This window comes from Echinops telfairi, unplaced genomic scaffold, assembly GCF_000313985.2.
Source record: "Echinops telfairi isolate 266 unplaced genomic scaffold, ASM31398v2 ScPeMD7_7469;HRSCAF=8507_0, whole genome shotgun sequence".
NCBI lineage: Eukaryota > Metazoa > Chordata > Mammalia > Afrosoricida > Tenrecidae > Echinops > Echinops telfairi.
This window is the reverse complement of record NW_022111372.1, coordinates 13,697,080-13,716,759: the sequence shown is the minus strand read 5'-3', so window position 1 is coordinate 13,716,759 and position 19,680 is coordinate 13,697,080. Positions and strand designations below refer to the sequence as shown.

At 37.6% G+C, this 19,680-nt stretch overlaps 1 protein-coding gene across 1 annotated transcript in view; it reads left to right on the top strand.

Moving 5' to 3' along the window:
- Positions 1-19,171, top strand: part of LOC101654225 (sentrin-specific protease 5) — a 72,724-nt gene extending 53,553 nt beyond the window's left edge. Inside the window, exons 2-3 of the mRNA XM_004713082.4 lie at positions 17,939-18,163; positions 18,312-19,171. Of these exons, the coding sequence (XP_004713139.2) occupies positions 17,939-18,163; positions 18,312-18,960 (874 nt within the window). The 3' untranslated portion in view covers positions 18,961-19,171. The remainder of the gene's footprint in view (positions 1-17,938; positions 18,164-18,311) is intronic.
- The last annotated feature ends 509 nt before the right edge of the window (positions 19,172-19,680 follow it).

Here is a 19,680-nt window from a genome sequence, read left to right as displayed (position 1 = left end):
CCTCCCAGCTGGGGGAGCTCCAGCCCTTTGCAGTATAACACATGGCTGAGGAAATCCTGCTTGCTTTGTGTCACAGAAGAACTGCCGGCTACCCTTCAAGGCCATGTAAGTGGTCTGAGGAACCTCCACCAGCCCTTTGGGGTACTCCACTTGGCTGAGGGAACCTCTACCCACCTTCCACAGCACTTCTCCTGGTTGGGAGAACCTCTCCCTCCACCCTCCATCCTCCACAGTCCCATGTGGCTGAGGGCATTTCTTCCTGCCTGCCATACTGTTTCACACAGCCTAAGGCAGCTCTGCCAACCCTCTCCAGTAGTCCACACTGCAACCCAACCTACTCAGCAATCTAGCCAACTGGGACAATTCCGCTCACTATCCACAGTGCTCTACACCAAAGTGGGCACACCCGCCTGCCCTCTGGGGCACTCTCATTTTAGCACACACCTCTGCATGCCCTCTTAAGTGCCACAAGCCACCATGGGCCACACTGCACTGGCTTCCTGTGATATTGTATATTGGAGCATCATCCTTGTGAGTCCATAGCCACCCAACCAGTGTACCCTGAGAGGATTATCCAACATCCCCTCCAAACAACAAAACATTGATTGACTAGGGTAAGAGTGAAACCACAGGAGGATAAATAGGTAGCCTGACCTCACAGTGCAATTAGCTGCAAGCAGTTCAAAAAGAATTTCTACGAGTCTACCAAAGTGAGAGTGTAGTGCTCTTCGACTCTCTGGAAAAATGGTGCTGGGCTCCTCTAAAGCAACACAACTCAAACAGCAATCAGCCCCAACAACCTAAATGAAAAACCAGGAGAAATAAAAGGCAATGTCAGAAGAATTCCTGAATATAACAACATGCAGAGGAAGCAGACATGGATCGACCACCGAAAGAAATCCTCAGAATGTTGCTTGGAGTTATACAGGATATGAGGGAAGCAATAAAGAAAAAGGATGAAATGATAGAGGAGAAAAGACCAAACATCCAGGGAAATACAAGATGAAAGGGACAAGATAACAAAAGCCAGTAGCAAATTCAGACTTTGCCAATGGACTGGAGGAAACAGTGCATAGCACCAGTGACCTGGAAGGTAACCAGGCAGATTTCAACAAACAGGAAAGGCAGTCGAAAAGATAATTGGAGAAGCTGAAGAAAACCAGTGAGCCATGTCTGATGCTGTGAATAGGAACAACATTGGAATAATTGGACTACTTGAACAAGACACAGTAAAGAAGTCAACAGAAAAAGTAGTGAGAGACAATAACAACTGATATTTGATAAGAGCCAAAAAAAATATCAAATAGGAAGTGGGTGTCCTCTTCAACAAGTGGGTGTCCTCTTTCAACAAGTTGGAAAAATGGACACATACCTGCAGAAAAATGGAACAAGATCCTTACATAACTCCATACATAAGAATAAACTCAAGGTAGATCACAGACTTTGAGGTAAAAACCCAAACTATTTGGGCCATCAATGAGGGAATTGAGACAAACCTGAGAACTTTGGTGCAGGGAATACATAGGCTATCAGAAATAGGGAAGGACATGAATACAGATGAAGCATAAATTGATAAGAGGGATATACCAGAGATAAAACACTTGTGTACATAGAAAGAATTCACCAAGAGAGTAATAAGAGAGCCCCCAGACTTGGAAAACATATTTAGCAATGACACGTCAGACAACGACATTATTACTAAATCTACATTACTCTGCTAGCTTACAAAAAGAAAATAACTAATTGCCCACTGAAGATGTGGGCACAGGACCTGAACAGAAGCTTCACAAGCGTAGAAGTCCAAATGGCCAATAAACATATGAGAAAATGCTCCCAATTATTAGCCATAAGAGAAATGCAAACAAAAATAACTCTGAGATACCACCTAACACCCTCAAAGATAGCCTAATTAAAAAAAGCTGAAAGTAACAAGTGTTGGAGGGACTGTGGTGAGATAGGAACGCTCATCTACAGCTGGTGGACCTATAGGTATGTAAGCCACTATGGAAATCAATTTGGCAATATCTACAACAGATGGAAATTGAACTACCATATGACCCAGCAATCCCCCTACTGAGCATATGCCCAGTAGAGACAAGAAACAAACCACGGCCAGACATCTGTGCTCCAATGTTCATCATGGCACAGTTCACATTCACAAGGAGCTGAAAGCAACCCAACTTTCCATGACCTGATGAGTGTATTAAAAACCTATGGTACATATATACAACGGAGTACTATGCATCCCTAAAAAGCAGTGATGAACACATGAAGCACGTCACTGCATGGGAAGAATTGGACGAAATTATGCTAAGTGAATTAAGCCAAGCACAAAGGACAAGTACAACATGAGTCCGCTGAGGTGATATAGGAGAAAAGCTAATGTATACGTATATTCCCAAGGCGAGGTCTTATATTATAGTAGGGATATTATAGTAGGGGCCAGACTCAATCCAGGAATACATATGGCAGCCAACTAAAAATGAGGGGGAAATATAAAAGGGGGAAAAAACATGGTTAGTGAGAGAACAGGACAGTAAAACACCCAAAGGGAGAATGTTCTTCATAGCTCCACAGGAGAAGGAGAGAGGGACCATACTTCAACCGGGTGTGCCAAGAGATGGATGCAACATACTGGCATGAATCCAGGAACCAATAAAGACTGTGGAGCTGGCCCTAATCCTAACTATTTGGCCACCCTCACCCTCTTCTTCCCCCCGGAAAATTTCACTTCAGAGGACAGCATTGAAGCTACAGCTCAGGGTGAAGGGCTCATCTGATCAGAGGACACAGGAGCAAATGAATAGGGAAGGAGAGAGAGTGGAGCACATCCTGACCCACCAAGCCCCAAGGATGATATTCCTGCTCAGAGCAGTCAATGCACAGAGCGAACTATAAGGCAGACCCGAACCCGAGACACAATGTCCCTCACTGACCCATAGTGCTATGAGGGACAACACTAAAGGGACAGTGTGGGAATTGTGCCTGATCTTACCCCAACACAACTGGGAGAAATGCTAAGGGTGTGCAACAGAGCAGCAAGGGGAGCAAAGCAATGAAGTCCCTGGGGAATACCAAAAATAGACTTTGGGGCCATGTTACCCCATCAGACTCTACCGGAATACACTCCTGAAGTTCAATAAAAACAAACAAAATAAAACAACATCAACAACAAAAAAGAAATAAAAAAGAAAAGTGTATAAATAGTTCCAGGTCTTTTTGTTGAACTTCAGGAGTGTTTTCTGCTTGAGACCATTGAAATCCACTTACCTGATGACCTTCCACTGTTTCATGGATTTTCTACTTTCCCCAAAATGATGCCCCTTTTTATGAACATCTCTGATAACATATTAAAGAAAATGAGACAATTTATTGCCCTTTTAGCTTCTAAAGTACATTCTAGCTATACTTTGTTTATTCTTCTGGTAACATGGTAGATTCAGTGTTTTTTTTTTACTAACAAGTGAATCAAATATATCTATTCTGCCTTAGACATGATTAGTTTTCTCATGCATTTGGCATGGAAGGTAAAGTCACTGCCATTGAGTTAATCACAGTGCATAGCAACATCTGTAGGATATGATGAACCTGCCCGGTGGGATTGCCAAGGCTGTAAATTTATATTGACTCATAGCAGCTTTAGGGGAAGAGTATAACTCTCCCTATGGGTTTCTGAGACTGTAAATTTTTAAAAGTGTAGAATGCTTTCTCCCCAAGAAAACCTGGTAGTTTCAAACTGTTTAGTTGAGGATAGCAGGCCCATGTGTATCTCACTACACATACAATGAGAAATCTGTATTACAGCCAATGGTCACGTTTGTCTCTCTTAGCACATCCTATGGATTCAAAGTACTGACCTTTTGCTTAGCAGCTCAGTGATGTAGACACTGTTTCATGAGGGCTTCATAAATACATATGCTGAAAAACAGTTCTCTATTTGAATTTCAAATTTAGCATGGTATTTTGTGTGTGTGTGGCAGTTCTACATGAAACATGTCTAGAATTTCCTAGACATTTATGAAAAATAGATCATATTTTGATTTGCCACATGGAATGCATGCATCATTATGACTTGAGGTGCATTTTCCTTTCTTGGCATCTTTCCACACCAATAAACATGCCATTACCTGTTTATAAGAATCAGTTTTCCACTTCTCAGTAGCTACACACAGTGGTGGTCGATTAGTTCTGTCAAGAAGACAATTGCTGGGGTTGATTTGATCATCACTCAGCCTAATTGATTCACAAAACCTGTCTTCCACAGTTTAATCAACTCCTGTGGTTTACATTAATTTTCCTTAATGGAGACACTATTTAATAGAGCTGATTCAATACTCAGAAGAATTGCATGGTTTAATCTTTGGGATAGTGATTATGTCAGTCAATACATTTTTCTCATACAATATTGGGAAAATACAATAGCAATTTACTTCAGTAACTCATCTAATAGTTAATAGGCACAGCGGCTCTGCTCATAGCTGGTAGCCAGGAGGAAGGCTAAGCTGCTGATTTATAACTAAAGCTGTTTTTGTTCTGAAGATAGGCCAAGGAATTAAAATTTTCTTCATTTACTTGGTGTTCTGCAATGTAAATACTGCTCTACTATTAATCTAGGTCAGTGGTTCTTAAAGTGTGGTGTGAGGAGCATCAGCTTCAGGAATCAACTGTTTGAAATGCAAATTATCATGCCTCACCCCAGATCTTACAAATCAGAAACCCTAGGGGGGCGGAGGGGGGGTCCCAGCATCTCTCTTTTAACAACCTCTCCAGGGAACACATGATAAAGTTTGATTATCACTGGCCTAGGTGAATATGGAATTGTACTTACTTCCCATGATTATCTTTCAGATAAATCCCCTTTGCATGTAGGAACAAAAATATTACTTGATTGAAAGAAGGAATTTTATTTTTCACTGATTCTTTTACCTGCATATGCTTGACACATGCTTTTGAGAAAAAAACAGTTTGAAGTGGAATTTAATCAATGCGGATAACTAACTGGGATAATTGCCTGTTCCACATTACTTAGCCTGCATAAAAATCGCCTTCCTTTTTCACATACCTATGGAGCATCAGTTTAACTATAAGAGTTTAATATATTCAGAGAACTTTGAGACTTACATGATTTTTAAACCAACTCATTAGAAACCATAGCACTAAGAAAGTATCTAGGGATTAATATTCCAAGGAAATCATTAAAAATATATTTGGCTGATGGTGCACGGCTTATCAAATGGGCTAAACTCAGTTGGTATTGAAAGAGGACTGGAATTTACAACGTTACTTAAAAAATCTGCAGTAATAATATTTTTTTATATGTGATGAGGCATATTATTAAAGATGTATGAATATCATGAAGTGTTAATACTTGCATTATTATTATATTTATTTGCAAATGCTCCCTAAATTTCTTTTACTTATGCTTTAAATAAGAAGTTCTATCCAAAAGAAGATAGTCATATGGAATTTAATTTGAGGGATTTTATAGTACGGTTAAAAATGAGTAATGCTCATTTTTCAGTCGTTTCAAACGAACCTTTTCAGTTTAACAACTTTTAATTCTGCATAAGTTATTGCTATGGCTGTTGGGTGATGTCAAGTCAGTTCTGCCCCTCGGAACAAATGAACAAAACAGTGCTGCCTGCTGCTACACACTCAACAATAACGTCTATGTCTACACCCATTGCTGCACGCGTAGTACATTGTAATTTATTACCCAGTTTGATTTGGAAACTTTCTCATAACTGCTTAATATGTGAAAATTTGTTTTGATGTTGTGCATGTTTAGCTTTCTGATGAGAATTTTTGTTTATCTTCGAATATTTATTTTTTAAAGTTGGATATGGTAGTGATTTAATAAAATATAAGCATTATATTTTAAAATGATAAAAATGTGATTTGTTTTATTTTTATTATCTTTAGTTATATCTAGGAAAACGTATCTCCAAGAAACATATTTTCTTAAATATACTTTTGGTTCCCAAGTCAGTTTTATATGTTTCAAAATTATCTTATTGTTGATAAGATAAGTGATATTTCATGTTCATTAGTTTATTATTTTTTTGACTGTGCACTTTATATTGTAATATTTTTATTTTCCAAAGCCATTTTATTGGGAGTTAATACAGATATCCATATATTCCATAGTTTAATCACATCAGGCAGTATGGTACAATTGCTACCAAATCGGTTTCAAAACATTATTTTCCTTCCTGAACTCCTTGTCAATCATACACAATATGTTGTTGCCAGGTGCCATCAAGTCAGTTGTAACTCACATCAACCCTATGAACAGCAGAAGGAAAGCAGGCTCGATCTCGTACCCCTCACAAATGTTATGTTTGAGCCAGCTGTGCCCATCCATCAGTGGAGAGGCTTTCTTTTGTCACAGCATATTGGTCCAAGGGAGAAAGATGAAGCTATATGCTACCATAAAGATTTTTTTTGCTCCCATAAAGATTTATAGCTGTGGAAACCCGATCTGCAGTCTCTATAAGTGGAAATTGACTCAATCACTGTGAGAGCATGTTTACTATGTTTCTGTGTATATGTATATATATGTATGTATGTGTGTGTGTGGTCAACAGCCTCAGGGAACTAAAGTGGAAAATACTACAGAGTAAAATATAATATAATCTATAATCATTATTAATAGATTGATATATATAAATATGTTATGAGTGAGAATAGCATTAACTGATGTTGGCTAAATATTTTCTGAAGCTTATGTCTGAACTGTTTTAGGAACATACATCTAGATACACATATAGATGCAAATGAATACATACAATTGTTCTTCTGCATTATTACAGAGATAGAGAACCTCATATCCTTTTACCAAAAGAGGGTCCATCTATTTCTCTGCTGTGCTCTGTTTGTGGTTATGTATGCATGTGATATCTTCATGAAAGTATGAGTTTTTCAGTAACAGTGTATGGAAATGGAGTACTATACTGAAAAAAAAGTAACTAATCTGTTCCTTAAAAGTACTCATTTTAAGTTTTTGTTAGGGTCTGTTATCTCTTTGTTATGCTCAATGAAACATGTTTTGCTCTACATTTTTCTTATTCTAATAAGTAGTCGGAATTTGGGAGGTGATTACTAAAAAAATTTTTAAGCATAATCTGCTCAGAGGTCATCTACAGCTGTTCTGGTCACATAGTGGGACACAAGAGTATGAGTGCTTATTTCCAGGCTGAAAACCATACTAAAGATGGCTATTACTGTGCTTGCTCCAATCCAATTCATTTGTAAAGATCATAATTTATCTTTAAAGATGATTAATCTACATTTCCTCAGAAAAACTGGACAAGTGGATAAGCAGTATAATCTTAAGTTTCACTTAAAATGAATTATTTATATGATACAATATTGTATGTTATGAATGTACATGACTAAAAATATGAGGCATTGTTATTTCAATAATAAAATTTGATGTATTTTAAACTATTTTAAATGTTTGAAACCACCTAAGAATTATATTCAACATTATTTTTTATCAATAAACAAAACTATGAACACAGTATTGTTTACTCTTTGCTTTCAAATATATTTTATTGCAAATAAAATTGCTGGGGGTGGGGGGAAGAAAAAGAAATTGTTATGGATGATTGCTTTAGCTGGAATTTCCATTGTTTTTAATATAGTATTATTACTTTACTTCTAATGTTTGTCTTTGCTTTTCTTAAGAATGAGTTTTTACAATAATTCATTTGGAAACAATTTCAAATTTATAAAATAGTTGCAAGAAAACCAGAGACCACTCACACTGCCTTCTCATTTAGATACCTATTGTTAACATTACAATATATCCATTCATTCCATTCATAAAACCCACTTGTATTTGTCCATTGTTCCACTATTATTTCTTTTTTTGTTATGCACTTTATAATCTTGGATATATGAAGAGAAAAATGTTTTAAAGGCTCTACAAACCTAATGTGGAAGGAGCACTGCTGGCCAAGTTGTCAATCCATTGGGCTGTGATCTGAAAGGTCACCAGTTTAAAACCACGAGAAGTTCCATGGGAGAGAGGTGGAGCTCTCTACTCCTGTAAAAAGTACAGCCTTGGAAACTCACAGGGGTAACTCTCCCCTGTCCTGTAGGTTCACTATGAGTCAGAATTGACTTGAGAGAGGAAATTTGGTTTGGTTTTGTACAGTCTAATGTAGGACCAAACTCATGAGCTTGGATTTCTTCATTGTGGTTTGACTAGTTTCTCCAATGATTTTCAGTCTTTGTAAGTGTTTTTGGAGTAATCTAATTAGTTTCCCTGAAAAGAATGCTGAGAGTGACTTTAAAACTAAGATACTATCACATATGTAGACATCAAATTCTGATTTATATTTGGAATAATTTTGCACCTTTTCAGAAGGCTGCAAAGCCAGACCACAGTTCTGAAGCAACCACTGTACATTGTTAATCAACAATTATCAGCAGGTTATCATGATTTAGCACCATGCTGAGTTTTAATAGATTAAATTTTTTCTGTGCAGCAAACTAGATAGGAAAATGCACAAAATAGTATAATGACATCAAGATGAAAATACATTAATGTTGCAAAAGGACTTAGTAGCAGCAGTAGATAAAATAGTAGTAGTTACTAAGTCATAAACATTTATCAAAACAACTAAAATGTATTTCTTCATTAGTTTGTGATGCTTAGTGCTCACCAGTTTGAGGGAAGTGTATCATTGGGAGTTGGTTATAAAACTATTATATCTAACCAATAACGAGAAAGTAAAAGCACTAGAATATGGTATTTATTATTATTAATCATATATGAAATTATTCAATTTGCTAAACTTTCCTTAAATTCCTCATGGCTTTGATCAATGTTCTTAGTGTATTTAGATAATTATTTATTTATCAAAAAAATAGAAATGTTGGCATGTTGTTCTGGGTAAGCAGAGCAGTGCAATGGACTAGGAATCTGTAACAAGGGACAAGATTATTATAGAGGATTATTATTAAAGCCAAATAACATATAATTGCTCTGAAGGAGAGTTTTTAACCTCTCCCTTCAGTCATAAGAAGCCTGCTGCCTTCAGAAAGGTTTACTTTGCTGTGTTTCCTGGTCTTTTCCTCTCACCTTGCCTTCTTCTGATCCCTTTTCTCTGCAGTAAAACCCTTGTAACAAGCATTTGCTCTCCATTATACTATCTTTCTCTTTATCTAGTTTTAACCAATATCTGTAAAAGTATTTTCTTAGTGGCTGAATATGTTTAGATAATATGAAATTTTATGGGTATTATTTTTCATAACCAGTAACCTCTGTGGACAAAAACCTTGTATTAAGTTTACTTTATTAAATATCTGCAACTGATGCTGGCGGAAATGTCTAGAGTTGAGAATTTTAACTCATTTTCACTTTAATTTAAAAATGTCATAACCTGGCAAGAGGTAGCAGAGACTATGAGAACAACACAGTAGTAGGATAAAATCGATGTAAGGAAACATTAATATTTTTCTACATTTTTCAATAATATGGACTACATGTAGTTGCAGAAAAATCTGAATTAATGGGGAAAATATTAGGAAAAAAGAAGAAGGAACTTTCATAACCTTAAGGTGAACATTAAATTGTCTTTCTTTCTGAGTTAATAAGGATTTTATAAACTAATAATGTATTCCATATGTCACAGTTGAGAAAAAGATGCACACTAGAACTTAGTGCATTAATTATGAGAATCTAGATAAATAAAAATAAGGCACTTCTAATCTTTCAGCTGGTCATACTTTGATAGCTTGCACATTCCTGCAATGTTGGAAGCTATGCCACAGGTATTGAAAATATCAACAGGGTCAGCCTGGTGGATAGTTTTAGTGGTGCTTCCATACTAAGACATGTTAAGATGCAGGCAACATCAAAAGAGGATAGAAGGAAAACAGAATTGATGTACCAAATGTAATTGATCGGCATTCATGCATTTCAAGAGATATCATATGGTTTGGTGGTACCGAAGGAAGATATCCATGCTTCAATACAGATATTTAAAAAAAGAAAAAGAAAAAGTCTGCAGGAATTGACAAAACACCAGTTGAGCTATTACAAAAAATTGGCTAAGAAATTTAAAAGACAGCTTGCTTGATATAGAAAGGAATATATTTATGTGCATTCCAAAGGAAAAAATGACCCAAGAAAATGAGATTATCAAATTATGTAATTTATATAATATGTTTGTAAAATTTCACTGAAAATTATTTTTTAGTGCTTGGAACAATATATGATAGAGTGTTGCAGAAATTAAAGACAGATTTAGAAAAGGATGTGGTATAAAATATATAAGTGCTTAAGTCATTTGAATCTTGCCTAAAGGCAAAAAATATCAGAAAGATGTTTACATGTGTCTTATTTATTATGTAAAAGTATTCAACAGAGTGGATCATAATGAACTATGAATAATATTATGAAAGAAATTCCAGAAAACTTAATTCTTCTCATGAGCAATATATACATGCTTTAAAATAAAAAAGATATGCACCAATATTTTTTCATAAAGTTAATATTTATGCTGAGCATACAATCTAAGAAGCTGAACTTTTTGAAGAACAAAAATACATCAGTATGTGATAAATGCTCTTTAATAACTTGTGATGTGCAGATAACACAAATTTGTTGGCATAAACTTTACAGATTTTGAAGCATTTAGTGAGGAAGATCAAATATTTTAATCTTCAGTATGTATTATAACTTAACTAAAACAAAACTAAGTCTATCTAGATACAAAAGGAGGGGTAAACAATCCTGAGGAGAAAACAATATGACCAACTGTGCTGGGGGGACATGGGAGAGGGGGAGGTTGGGGAAACGAAATGGGTGTTAGCAAACCCAAGGACAAGGGAATAACAAGTGTTCCAAAATCAACGAGGAGGGTGTAGGAGGCCTGGTGGGGCTTGATCAAGGGCAATGTACCTGTGAGGAATTACTGAAACCCAAATGAAGGCTGCAAATGATAGTGGGACAAGAGGAAAGTAAAGAAATAGAGGAAAGAACTAGAAGGCAAAGAACATTTATAGAGGTCTTTATCAAGGCATGTGCATAAGTGAATATATTTATACATGACAATGGGGATATAGATCTATTTGCACATATTTATAGGTTTAGTATTAAGGTAGCAGATGGACATTGGGCTTCTACTCAAGTACTCCCTCAATGTAAGAACATTTTGTTCTATGAAACTGACACTCCATGATGCTCACCTTCCCTACACAATCATGGAAGACAAAGCGGGCGCATAAGCAAATGTGCTGAAGAAAGCGGATGATGCCTGGCTATCAAAAGATCTAGCATCTGGGGTCTTAAAGGCTTGAGGATGAACAAGCGACCATCTAGCTGGGAAGCAACAAAGCCCACATGGAAGAAGTACACCAGCCCGGGTGATCACAAGGTGTTGATAGGATTAGGTATCAGGCATCAGAGAACCAAAATATCATATCCTTGTGAATGAGGGGGAGTGTGGAGTGGAGGCCCAAAGCCCATCTGTAGGCAACAGGACATACCCTTACAGAAGGGTTGCGGGGAGGAGACGAGCCAGTCAAGGTGAAGTATAGCACTGATGAAACATACAACTTTCCTCTAGTTCTTAAGTGCTTCCTCCCCCCCCACTATCATGATCCCAATTCTACCTTACAAATCCAGGTAGACCAGAGGATGTACCCTGGTACAGATAGGAACTAGAAACACAGGGAATCCAGGACAGATAAACCCTCAGGACCAATAATGAGATTAGTGATTCCAGGAGTGTAAGGGGAAGGTTGGGGAGAAAGGGGGAACTGATCATAGTGATATACATATAACCCCTCCCTGGGGGACGGACAACAGAAAAGTGGGTAAAGGGAGATATCAGACAGTGTAAGACATGAAAAATAATAATAATTTATAAATTATCAAGGGTTCAGGAAGGTGGGAGGTAGGGTGGAGGAGGGATGGGGAAATGAAGTGCTGATACCAAGGGCTCAAGTAGAAAGCAAATGTTTTGAGAATGATGATGGTAACAAATGTAAAAATGTGCTTGACACAATGGATGTATGTTTGGATTGTGATAAGAGTTGTATGAGTTACAAATAAAGTGATTTAGAAAAAAAAGAAAACAAAATTTAAAAAAGTATATTCATAACTATACCAATAAGAAAATATATGATATATGAAGAAAAGTTGACATCAAGATAAAATTTTACTTGAATTTCCAATTAACACTAGAAATAGAAACTTTTGTTGCTATTGTTAGATACATACTAATAGTCACCCTATGTACAACAGAATGAAACCCTGCTTAATACTGCATTGTCCTCGCATTTTTATTTGTTTTTTCACATTTTAAACCATTGTTGAAGGTAATGTGTCAACCCATCTTTTTAAGGGCCTTGTTTCCCCTCCACTGTTCCAAGCATAATGTAATTCTTCAGGGGCTAATCTCTTCTAAAACATGTCCAAGGTATATGAGACAAAGTCTTGCCATCATTGCCTCTAAAAAGCCTTCTGGTTCTATTTCCAAGTCAAATTGGTTTGTTCTTTTAACAGTCCATGGTATTTTCAATATTCTTTGCCAACATATTTCAAATACAAATTTGTTTCTTTGGTTTTCCTTCTTCAATGTCCAAATTTCACAAGCATGTGAGGCAATTGAAAATACCATGACTTCAGGACTTCCAGCAAGATAGCGATACAGTGACACATACCAGAGGGACTCTGCAGAAATCAGTGCCCGAGAATGACTGAGAGGGAAATTCCACTCTGCCATTTCACAGGATAAGCATCAGAAAGATAAGTAGACACAGATCTAGTAGGTTTTGAGGAGCTGTGGGCTAGGGGTTTACCACTGTGGAGGCTGGTTAAGCCCCACCACAGACTCGGCAAGAGTCGGACTTCTTTTGCCGGCCCAAGGACTTTACTTCAACACAACCACAGCTTGACGCTGCTTCTGAGCAGGGTTTAAACCTCTCCAGCCCCATTTAATAGAAGAAAGTATTCTTTCATTGAGGGAGTACTTGAGTGGAGGCCTGTGGACGCCATTGCAAGATGGCGCCGGACCGCGCCCGCATCGTCAGAGCTAAGCTGTAAACAAGCTTGTTGCGCATGCGCTGCCAGCCGCTCGCTACGCATTATCAAATTGCACCAATCCTGGTAGGACACGTCACCGAGCAGGGTATTTATACCCGGGGTTTTAGGAGCTTGGGGTCTTCCGCAGCTGACCTCGGAGCAAGAGGCAGCTTAAATAAACTTCGCAGATTGCATCTACCAGAAGGGTCCTGACCATTCTTGTCTCGGTCCGTGTTGCACCGTGTCATCCGCGCGTGACAGAGGCCCAATGTCCTTTTGCTACCTTAGTACTAAACCTATAAATATATACACATAGATCTATTTCCCCATCCTCATATATAAATACATATGCATATGTATATGCCTCTATTTAGACCTCTATAAATGCCCTTTGCCTCCTAGCTCTTTCCTCTATTTCCTTTGACTTTCCTCTTGTCCCACTATCATGCTCAGTCTTCATTTGGGTTTAAGTAATTCCTCTTGGTTATATTACCCTTGATCCCACCCTACCAGGTCTCCCACAACCTCCTCACCATCAATCCAGATCATTTGTTCCCTTTTCCTGGGTTTGTTAACACCACTACCTTTACTCCCACCTCTCCCTCTCCCTCTCCCTTGTCTCCCCGGAACAGTCGGTCCCATTGTTTTCCCCTCCAGATTGTTCATCCAGCCTATCTTGTTTAGACAGACCTCCGGAGATAATAACATGCACAAAAACAAGACAGAACAAAACCAATCAACAATATACAACAAAACAACAACCACAAACCAGTGACAAAAAACAAAACAAAACCCAAAACAAAACACAACACAACAAGAAAGAAAAGCTTGAAGTTATTTCAAGGATTCTTTGTTGATCTTTAGGAGTGTTTTCCAGTCCAGTCTCTTGGAGCACCACACTCTGGACCCAAATCCACCTTCAGCATTCCCTGTGGACCTTGCCGCTCCATTCCCTTGCTGTTCTGTTGCACCCCCATAGTATTTTGCTTTGGTGTGGCGGGATCAGATCGGTCGCAGTTCCCACACTGTCTCCGGTGTTGTTCCCTGTAGGGCTGTGGGTCAGTGAGGGGCGTCATGTCTCATAATGAGGCTGGGCATGAAGTCCTCTCTGTGGACTGGCTGCTCTAGTTGGGAGCATCCTTCTCACAGCCTGGTGGGTCAGAATTTGCTCCACTGTCTCCTCCTCACCCTTCATCTGCTCCTGTGTCCTCTGATCAGATATGTTCCTCTCTGGGAGCTGCAGATTCAATGCTGTCTTTGAAATAAATTCTTCTGGGGGGAGGGGCAGGTGTCCGCGTATTAGTTGGGATTGGGGCTGGCCCCCAATGAACACTATTATTAGATGACTTGACCTGATAGGTATTTTCAGAGCGCTCCACCCAAATGTAAAAAATTCATGTTTTTTCAAGATCACATTGCACATACTCAAAGATAGACCACATGCTGGGAAGCAAGTCAAACCTGTGTAAATTCAAGCACATAGAGATCATACAGACTTTTCTCTCCGACCACGATGCTATACGGCTGGCACTCAACAAAAGGACAATTAAGCAAACACGGGAAAACAATTGGAGGATGAATAACTCTCTATTGCAAAATAAGTGGTTACTGTCCCTAAGCAGAGATTAAATTAGGAAGTTCCTAGAAATCAAGGAGAATGAGAATATGATGTACCAAAACCTCTGGTAAGTTTTATAGCAACACATGCACACATAAAAAAGGAAGAGAAACTTATGATTGATATGCTGATGCAAAGCTTACAGCAATTAGAGCAGAGTCAAAAGGTCAATCCTACTAATACCAAAAGAATTAATAAAAATCAGGACTGATGTTCATGAGCGGAAAAACAAGAAAACTGTGGAAAAAATTAAGGCAGCTGAACGTTGGTTCTTTGAAAGTATTAGCAGAATCAACAGACAAATGGCAAACCTATCCCAAAGAAGGAACAAATTTCAATAGCAAGAATGATGGATGAAACATTGGGCATTACAATGACCCTACTGAAATCAAAAGGATAGTTACACAGTACTACAAAGTCCTGTGCTCCATTGAATTCAACAACTTGGAAAACATGGACAAACACTTGAAAAACAATCCCTCCATAGATTATCCCAGATGGATGTCAAGAATCTCAATAGACCCATAGCAATAGAAGAAATATACAAGGTTATCAAGGGATTACCAACAACAACAAAAAATCCCCTGGACCAGGTCGGTTCACAGGAGAATTGTACTAAGCATTCATGGTAGAACTGACACCAACACCACACACTCTTCCAGAACATAGAAATAGACAGCAAACTTCCAAACTCTTTGTATGAAGCTAGTGTAACTCTGATACCTATAATGGGCCAGGATCCCACAAGAATTGAAAGCTACAGACCAATATCCCTAATGAAATTAGGATGCAAAAATGCTGAACAAAATACTGGCCAATAGAATACAAAAGTACATATAGCAAATAATTCACCATGACCAAGTGGGATTCATATCAGGGATGCAACATACTAAAGATCATTAGTATTATTCACCACATTGACATAAAAAATTCTAGGAACCTCATGATAATATCAATAGATGCTATTTAAGACAATCAAGAAGATAAGAGTGGAAGTAAAATTCCTCAATATAATACAAGCTATATATGAAAATCAACAGCCAGCATGGTAGTCAATGGAGAAAAGATGAAAAAATCCCACTGAAAAAGGGGTCCAGGCAAGGATGCCCCTGGTCCCCACTCTCATTTAACCTCACTCTGGAGATGCTGGCTAGCAACATAAGGCAAAGAAGAGATATCAAAAGTTTTTGCCTGGGGAAGGAAGAGGTTACACTATCATTTCCAATGTTTGTTTGGAATGTTTCCAATGTTTAATCAGCTAGTTGAGACATTTCCATTTGTGTACAATTAATTCCTAGAGTTTTGTTTTTGGGTAATGCTTTCAGGTAGCTTAGACTACTTTTCCCTACAGTACGGGGTCTTGCTCATATCCTACCTCTTGAAATCGTTGAATGCTGACTTTTGTTTTAGTAATTATGTATTCTTTCTATCATATTTTGATGCTTGCTGTATTATTCAATATTTTTCTCATAGAATCTTTCAATATTGCAATTCAAAGCCTGATTTTTTTCTTGAGTTCTTCAGGTTAAGTAATGTTGAGTATGTTCTTTCTTTTTGGTCTTTGTGCATTTCATTATAACATTTTGCTTTCTTTTCTCAGGCTGTCCTTTGAAATTTTCTGTTCAACTCTTTGACTTCAGCCTTTGTTCCATTCGCTTTATTTGCAATCAAGACATCCACTTTGACCCATTCTTTCTTTCCTGTCTTTTTAATGACCTTTTGTTTTCTTCATCTATGATGCTCTTGATGTCATCTCACAGCTCATTAGGTTTTCTATCATTAGTCCATCAAATGTTTCTTTGAGATGTTCTTGAAATTCAGGTGGATATGTATAAGGTTGTATTATGGCTCTCTTGAAGTGGTTTAAATTTTCGTCAGCATCAACCTGAACTTACATAAGAGCAATTGATGCTCTTGTTTCACTGTGTATGCCTGGCCTTGTTTCACTTCTAAACTTGAGTTTCTCCATCGTTTCTTCCTATAGATGTACTCAACTTTATATCTGTCTATTCCATCTGGAGAAGTCCTTATGTACAGTTTCCTTTCATGTTGTTGAAAACAAGTGTCTGTGATGAAGAAGCTATTGGTCTTACAAAATTCTATTATGCGATCTCCTGTTTAGTTTCTATTGCCAAGGCTGTAGTTTCCACCTACTTTTCCTGCCTACTTTTTCCAACTTTTACATTTCAATCACAATTAATTGTTAATGCATCTTGATTGCATATTTGATCAATTTCAGACTGAAGATGTTGGTATAATTATTTTACTTCTTCATCCCTACCTTTAGTAGTTGATGCATAAATTTGAATATTGGTTGTATTTATCAGATTTTCATGTGTGCATCTATATATACTTAGTCTTATAATACCAAGAATATACTTGAAATTTCCTATTTGATTAGAAATGCAAAGGCATTTATGATTGTGTCTTATCACACATAGTAAACTGTAGGATTTTCTGATTCAAAATGGTCAATACCAGTTCATTTCAGCTCACTAACACCCAAAATACTGATCATTTTGTGTTTCATTTCATTTTATATTACTTCCAATTTTCCCAGATTCATAATTTGTACATTCCAAGTTCCAAGTTGCTGCTGTTTCTCCCCTTTTTGATTGATGTCTTATCAGCAAATAAAGGTCCTGAAGTCTATATTCCTGTAGGCTTTACTAAATCTATGTCATTCGGTTAGACTTGAGAAGGCAGCTCTTCCTCTGTCATATTTCGAATGTTTTTAGGCTTGAGATGCTGGCATTATTTTTCTGGCATTATCTCTGACAGTGTTCTGCTTCTATAACTTAGGCCTTCAGTATCTGACAATGTTTTGACACTTGCTATAGGGTTTTTAGTAGCTAATTCCTCAAAGCGGACAACATATTTATTCTTGGTAGTTTCTTCTTAGTCTGCAAGGTCCGCTGAAATCTGTTCACTCTGCGTGACCCTGTCGCCATGTTCAATAACAGTGACATGCTTTCAAATTACAGCAACAATCCAGTCATCACAGTACAACAGACTGACAGACAACTAGTGGCTCAAAAAAAGAGTTTTCAAGAAATCAAAGATAGACTGCAGTTTTCAAATAAGCCTTAAAAGATTTATTTATTAAATAAATCTTTGTTAATGAGCAAAGATGTCACCATGAGAAAAAAGTGCCTAAGTCATCGCATTTGTTGTAGTCTCATATAAATGTCAAATTGAGTGTAGAACAGGAATGTCTAACGAGAGCATAATTGAGGCATTGGAATACGCTGATAATAAATATTAAATATAACGGAGAGCAAGCTGGACACCTCGCTGACGAGTCTTCTCCTGGAGCTGGAGAAGGCGGGGTCGGAGACTGCGCTCGCAGCATCTAGTCGGGTGACGACGGCGCGGTGGCCGAGAGCGAGCGATGTAGAATTCCTAGATGAAATTATGAAGAAGTATGGCAGTTTGGTCCCACTCAGTGAAAAAGATGTTCTTGGGCGACTAAAAGATGTCTTTAATGAAGATTTTTCTAATAGGTTTGTCATGATAAGTTTAAATATCTGAAAATAAGATTGCTGGCATATATGATTTTTCTCTTGGTAAAACAAGTCACTGAGCAATAAATCAAGTAGAACTTTAGATTTTTTTTCACCATTTCTTCTAAAAAAAATTTTTTTTTTCCAGAAAACCATTTATTAATAGGGAGATAACAAACTATCGAGCCAGACATCAAAAGTGCAACTTTCGAATTTTCTACAACAAGCACATGCTAGACATGGATGATCTGGTGACCCTGGATGGTCAGAATTGGCTGAATGACCAGGTTATTAATATGTATGGTGAACTGATAATGGATGCAGTTCCAGACAAAGTTCATTTCTTCAACAGCTTTTTTCATAGACAGCTGGTAACCAAAGGATATAATGGAGTAAAAAGATGGACTAAGAAGGTGGATTTGTTCAAAAAGAGTCTTCTGTTGATTCCTATTCACCTGGAAGTCCATTGGTCTCTCATTACCGTGACACTGTCTAATCAGATTATTTCATTTTATGATTCCCAAGGCATTCATTTTAAATTTTGTGTAGAGAATATAAGAAAATATTTGCTGACTGAAGCCAGAGAAAAAAATAGACCTGAATTTCTTCAGGGTTGGCAGACTGCGGTTACAAAGTGTATTCCACAACAGAAAAATGACAGTGACTGTGGGGTCTTTGTGCTCCAGTACTGCAGGTGCCTCGCCTTAGAGCAGCCTTTCCAGTTTTCACAAGAAGACATGCCCCGAGTGTGGAAGAGGATTTACAAGGAGTTGTGTGAATGCCGGCTCATGGACTGAAACTCAGCAGGGACTCTTGGGAAGTCTGACCAGTTGGAGCAGGTGGCTTGTTACTTGAATCTCCAAACACTTATTTGAATTTTTACAGATATTCAGATCAGTGGCATTGGACCACTATTGTTACCTCAAATTTATTTCTGCCCTTAGTCATTTCTCCAGCGACCATGTACTATTTTAATGTTCAGTTTGGTTTCACTTAATTTTATGGATTCCCCCCATTCTGTCCCTCCCCTCCTTTGATATTTAATATTTATTATCCAAACGCATGCAGATAGAGCATGCAGTTCAGAGTATTAAAAAAACAAAAAACAAAAAATATATAAATAAATATTAAATATACTATTGACTGCAAAAAGTCTGTACAAATCTGTTTTAGACAGAGTACAACTAGACTGATTTTTGGAAGCCAATAAAACGAGATTTGGTCCCAGGTACTTTGGACATGTAATCAGAAGGAAGCATTCCCTGGAGAAGAACATCAAGCTTGGAAAAGTGGAAGTCCAGTAAAAAATAAGAAGGCCGTTGACTAGTTGGAGTGGACAAAAAGAACTTGCCTCTGCCAGTGTCTAAAATTAAGTCTTCTGTTCTCCAAAACCTTAAGAAAGTACATTTCTGTTTTTTAAAGTCATCAATTTCATGCTATTTTGTTATCACATCCATAAGAAGTTAACGCAATTAACTATTTATTGTTATTAAGAAATAGAGTAGTAGTGAAGAAAT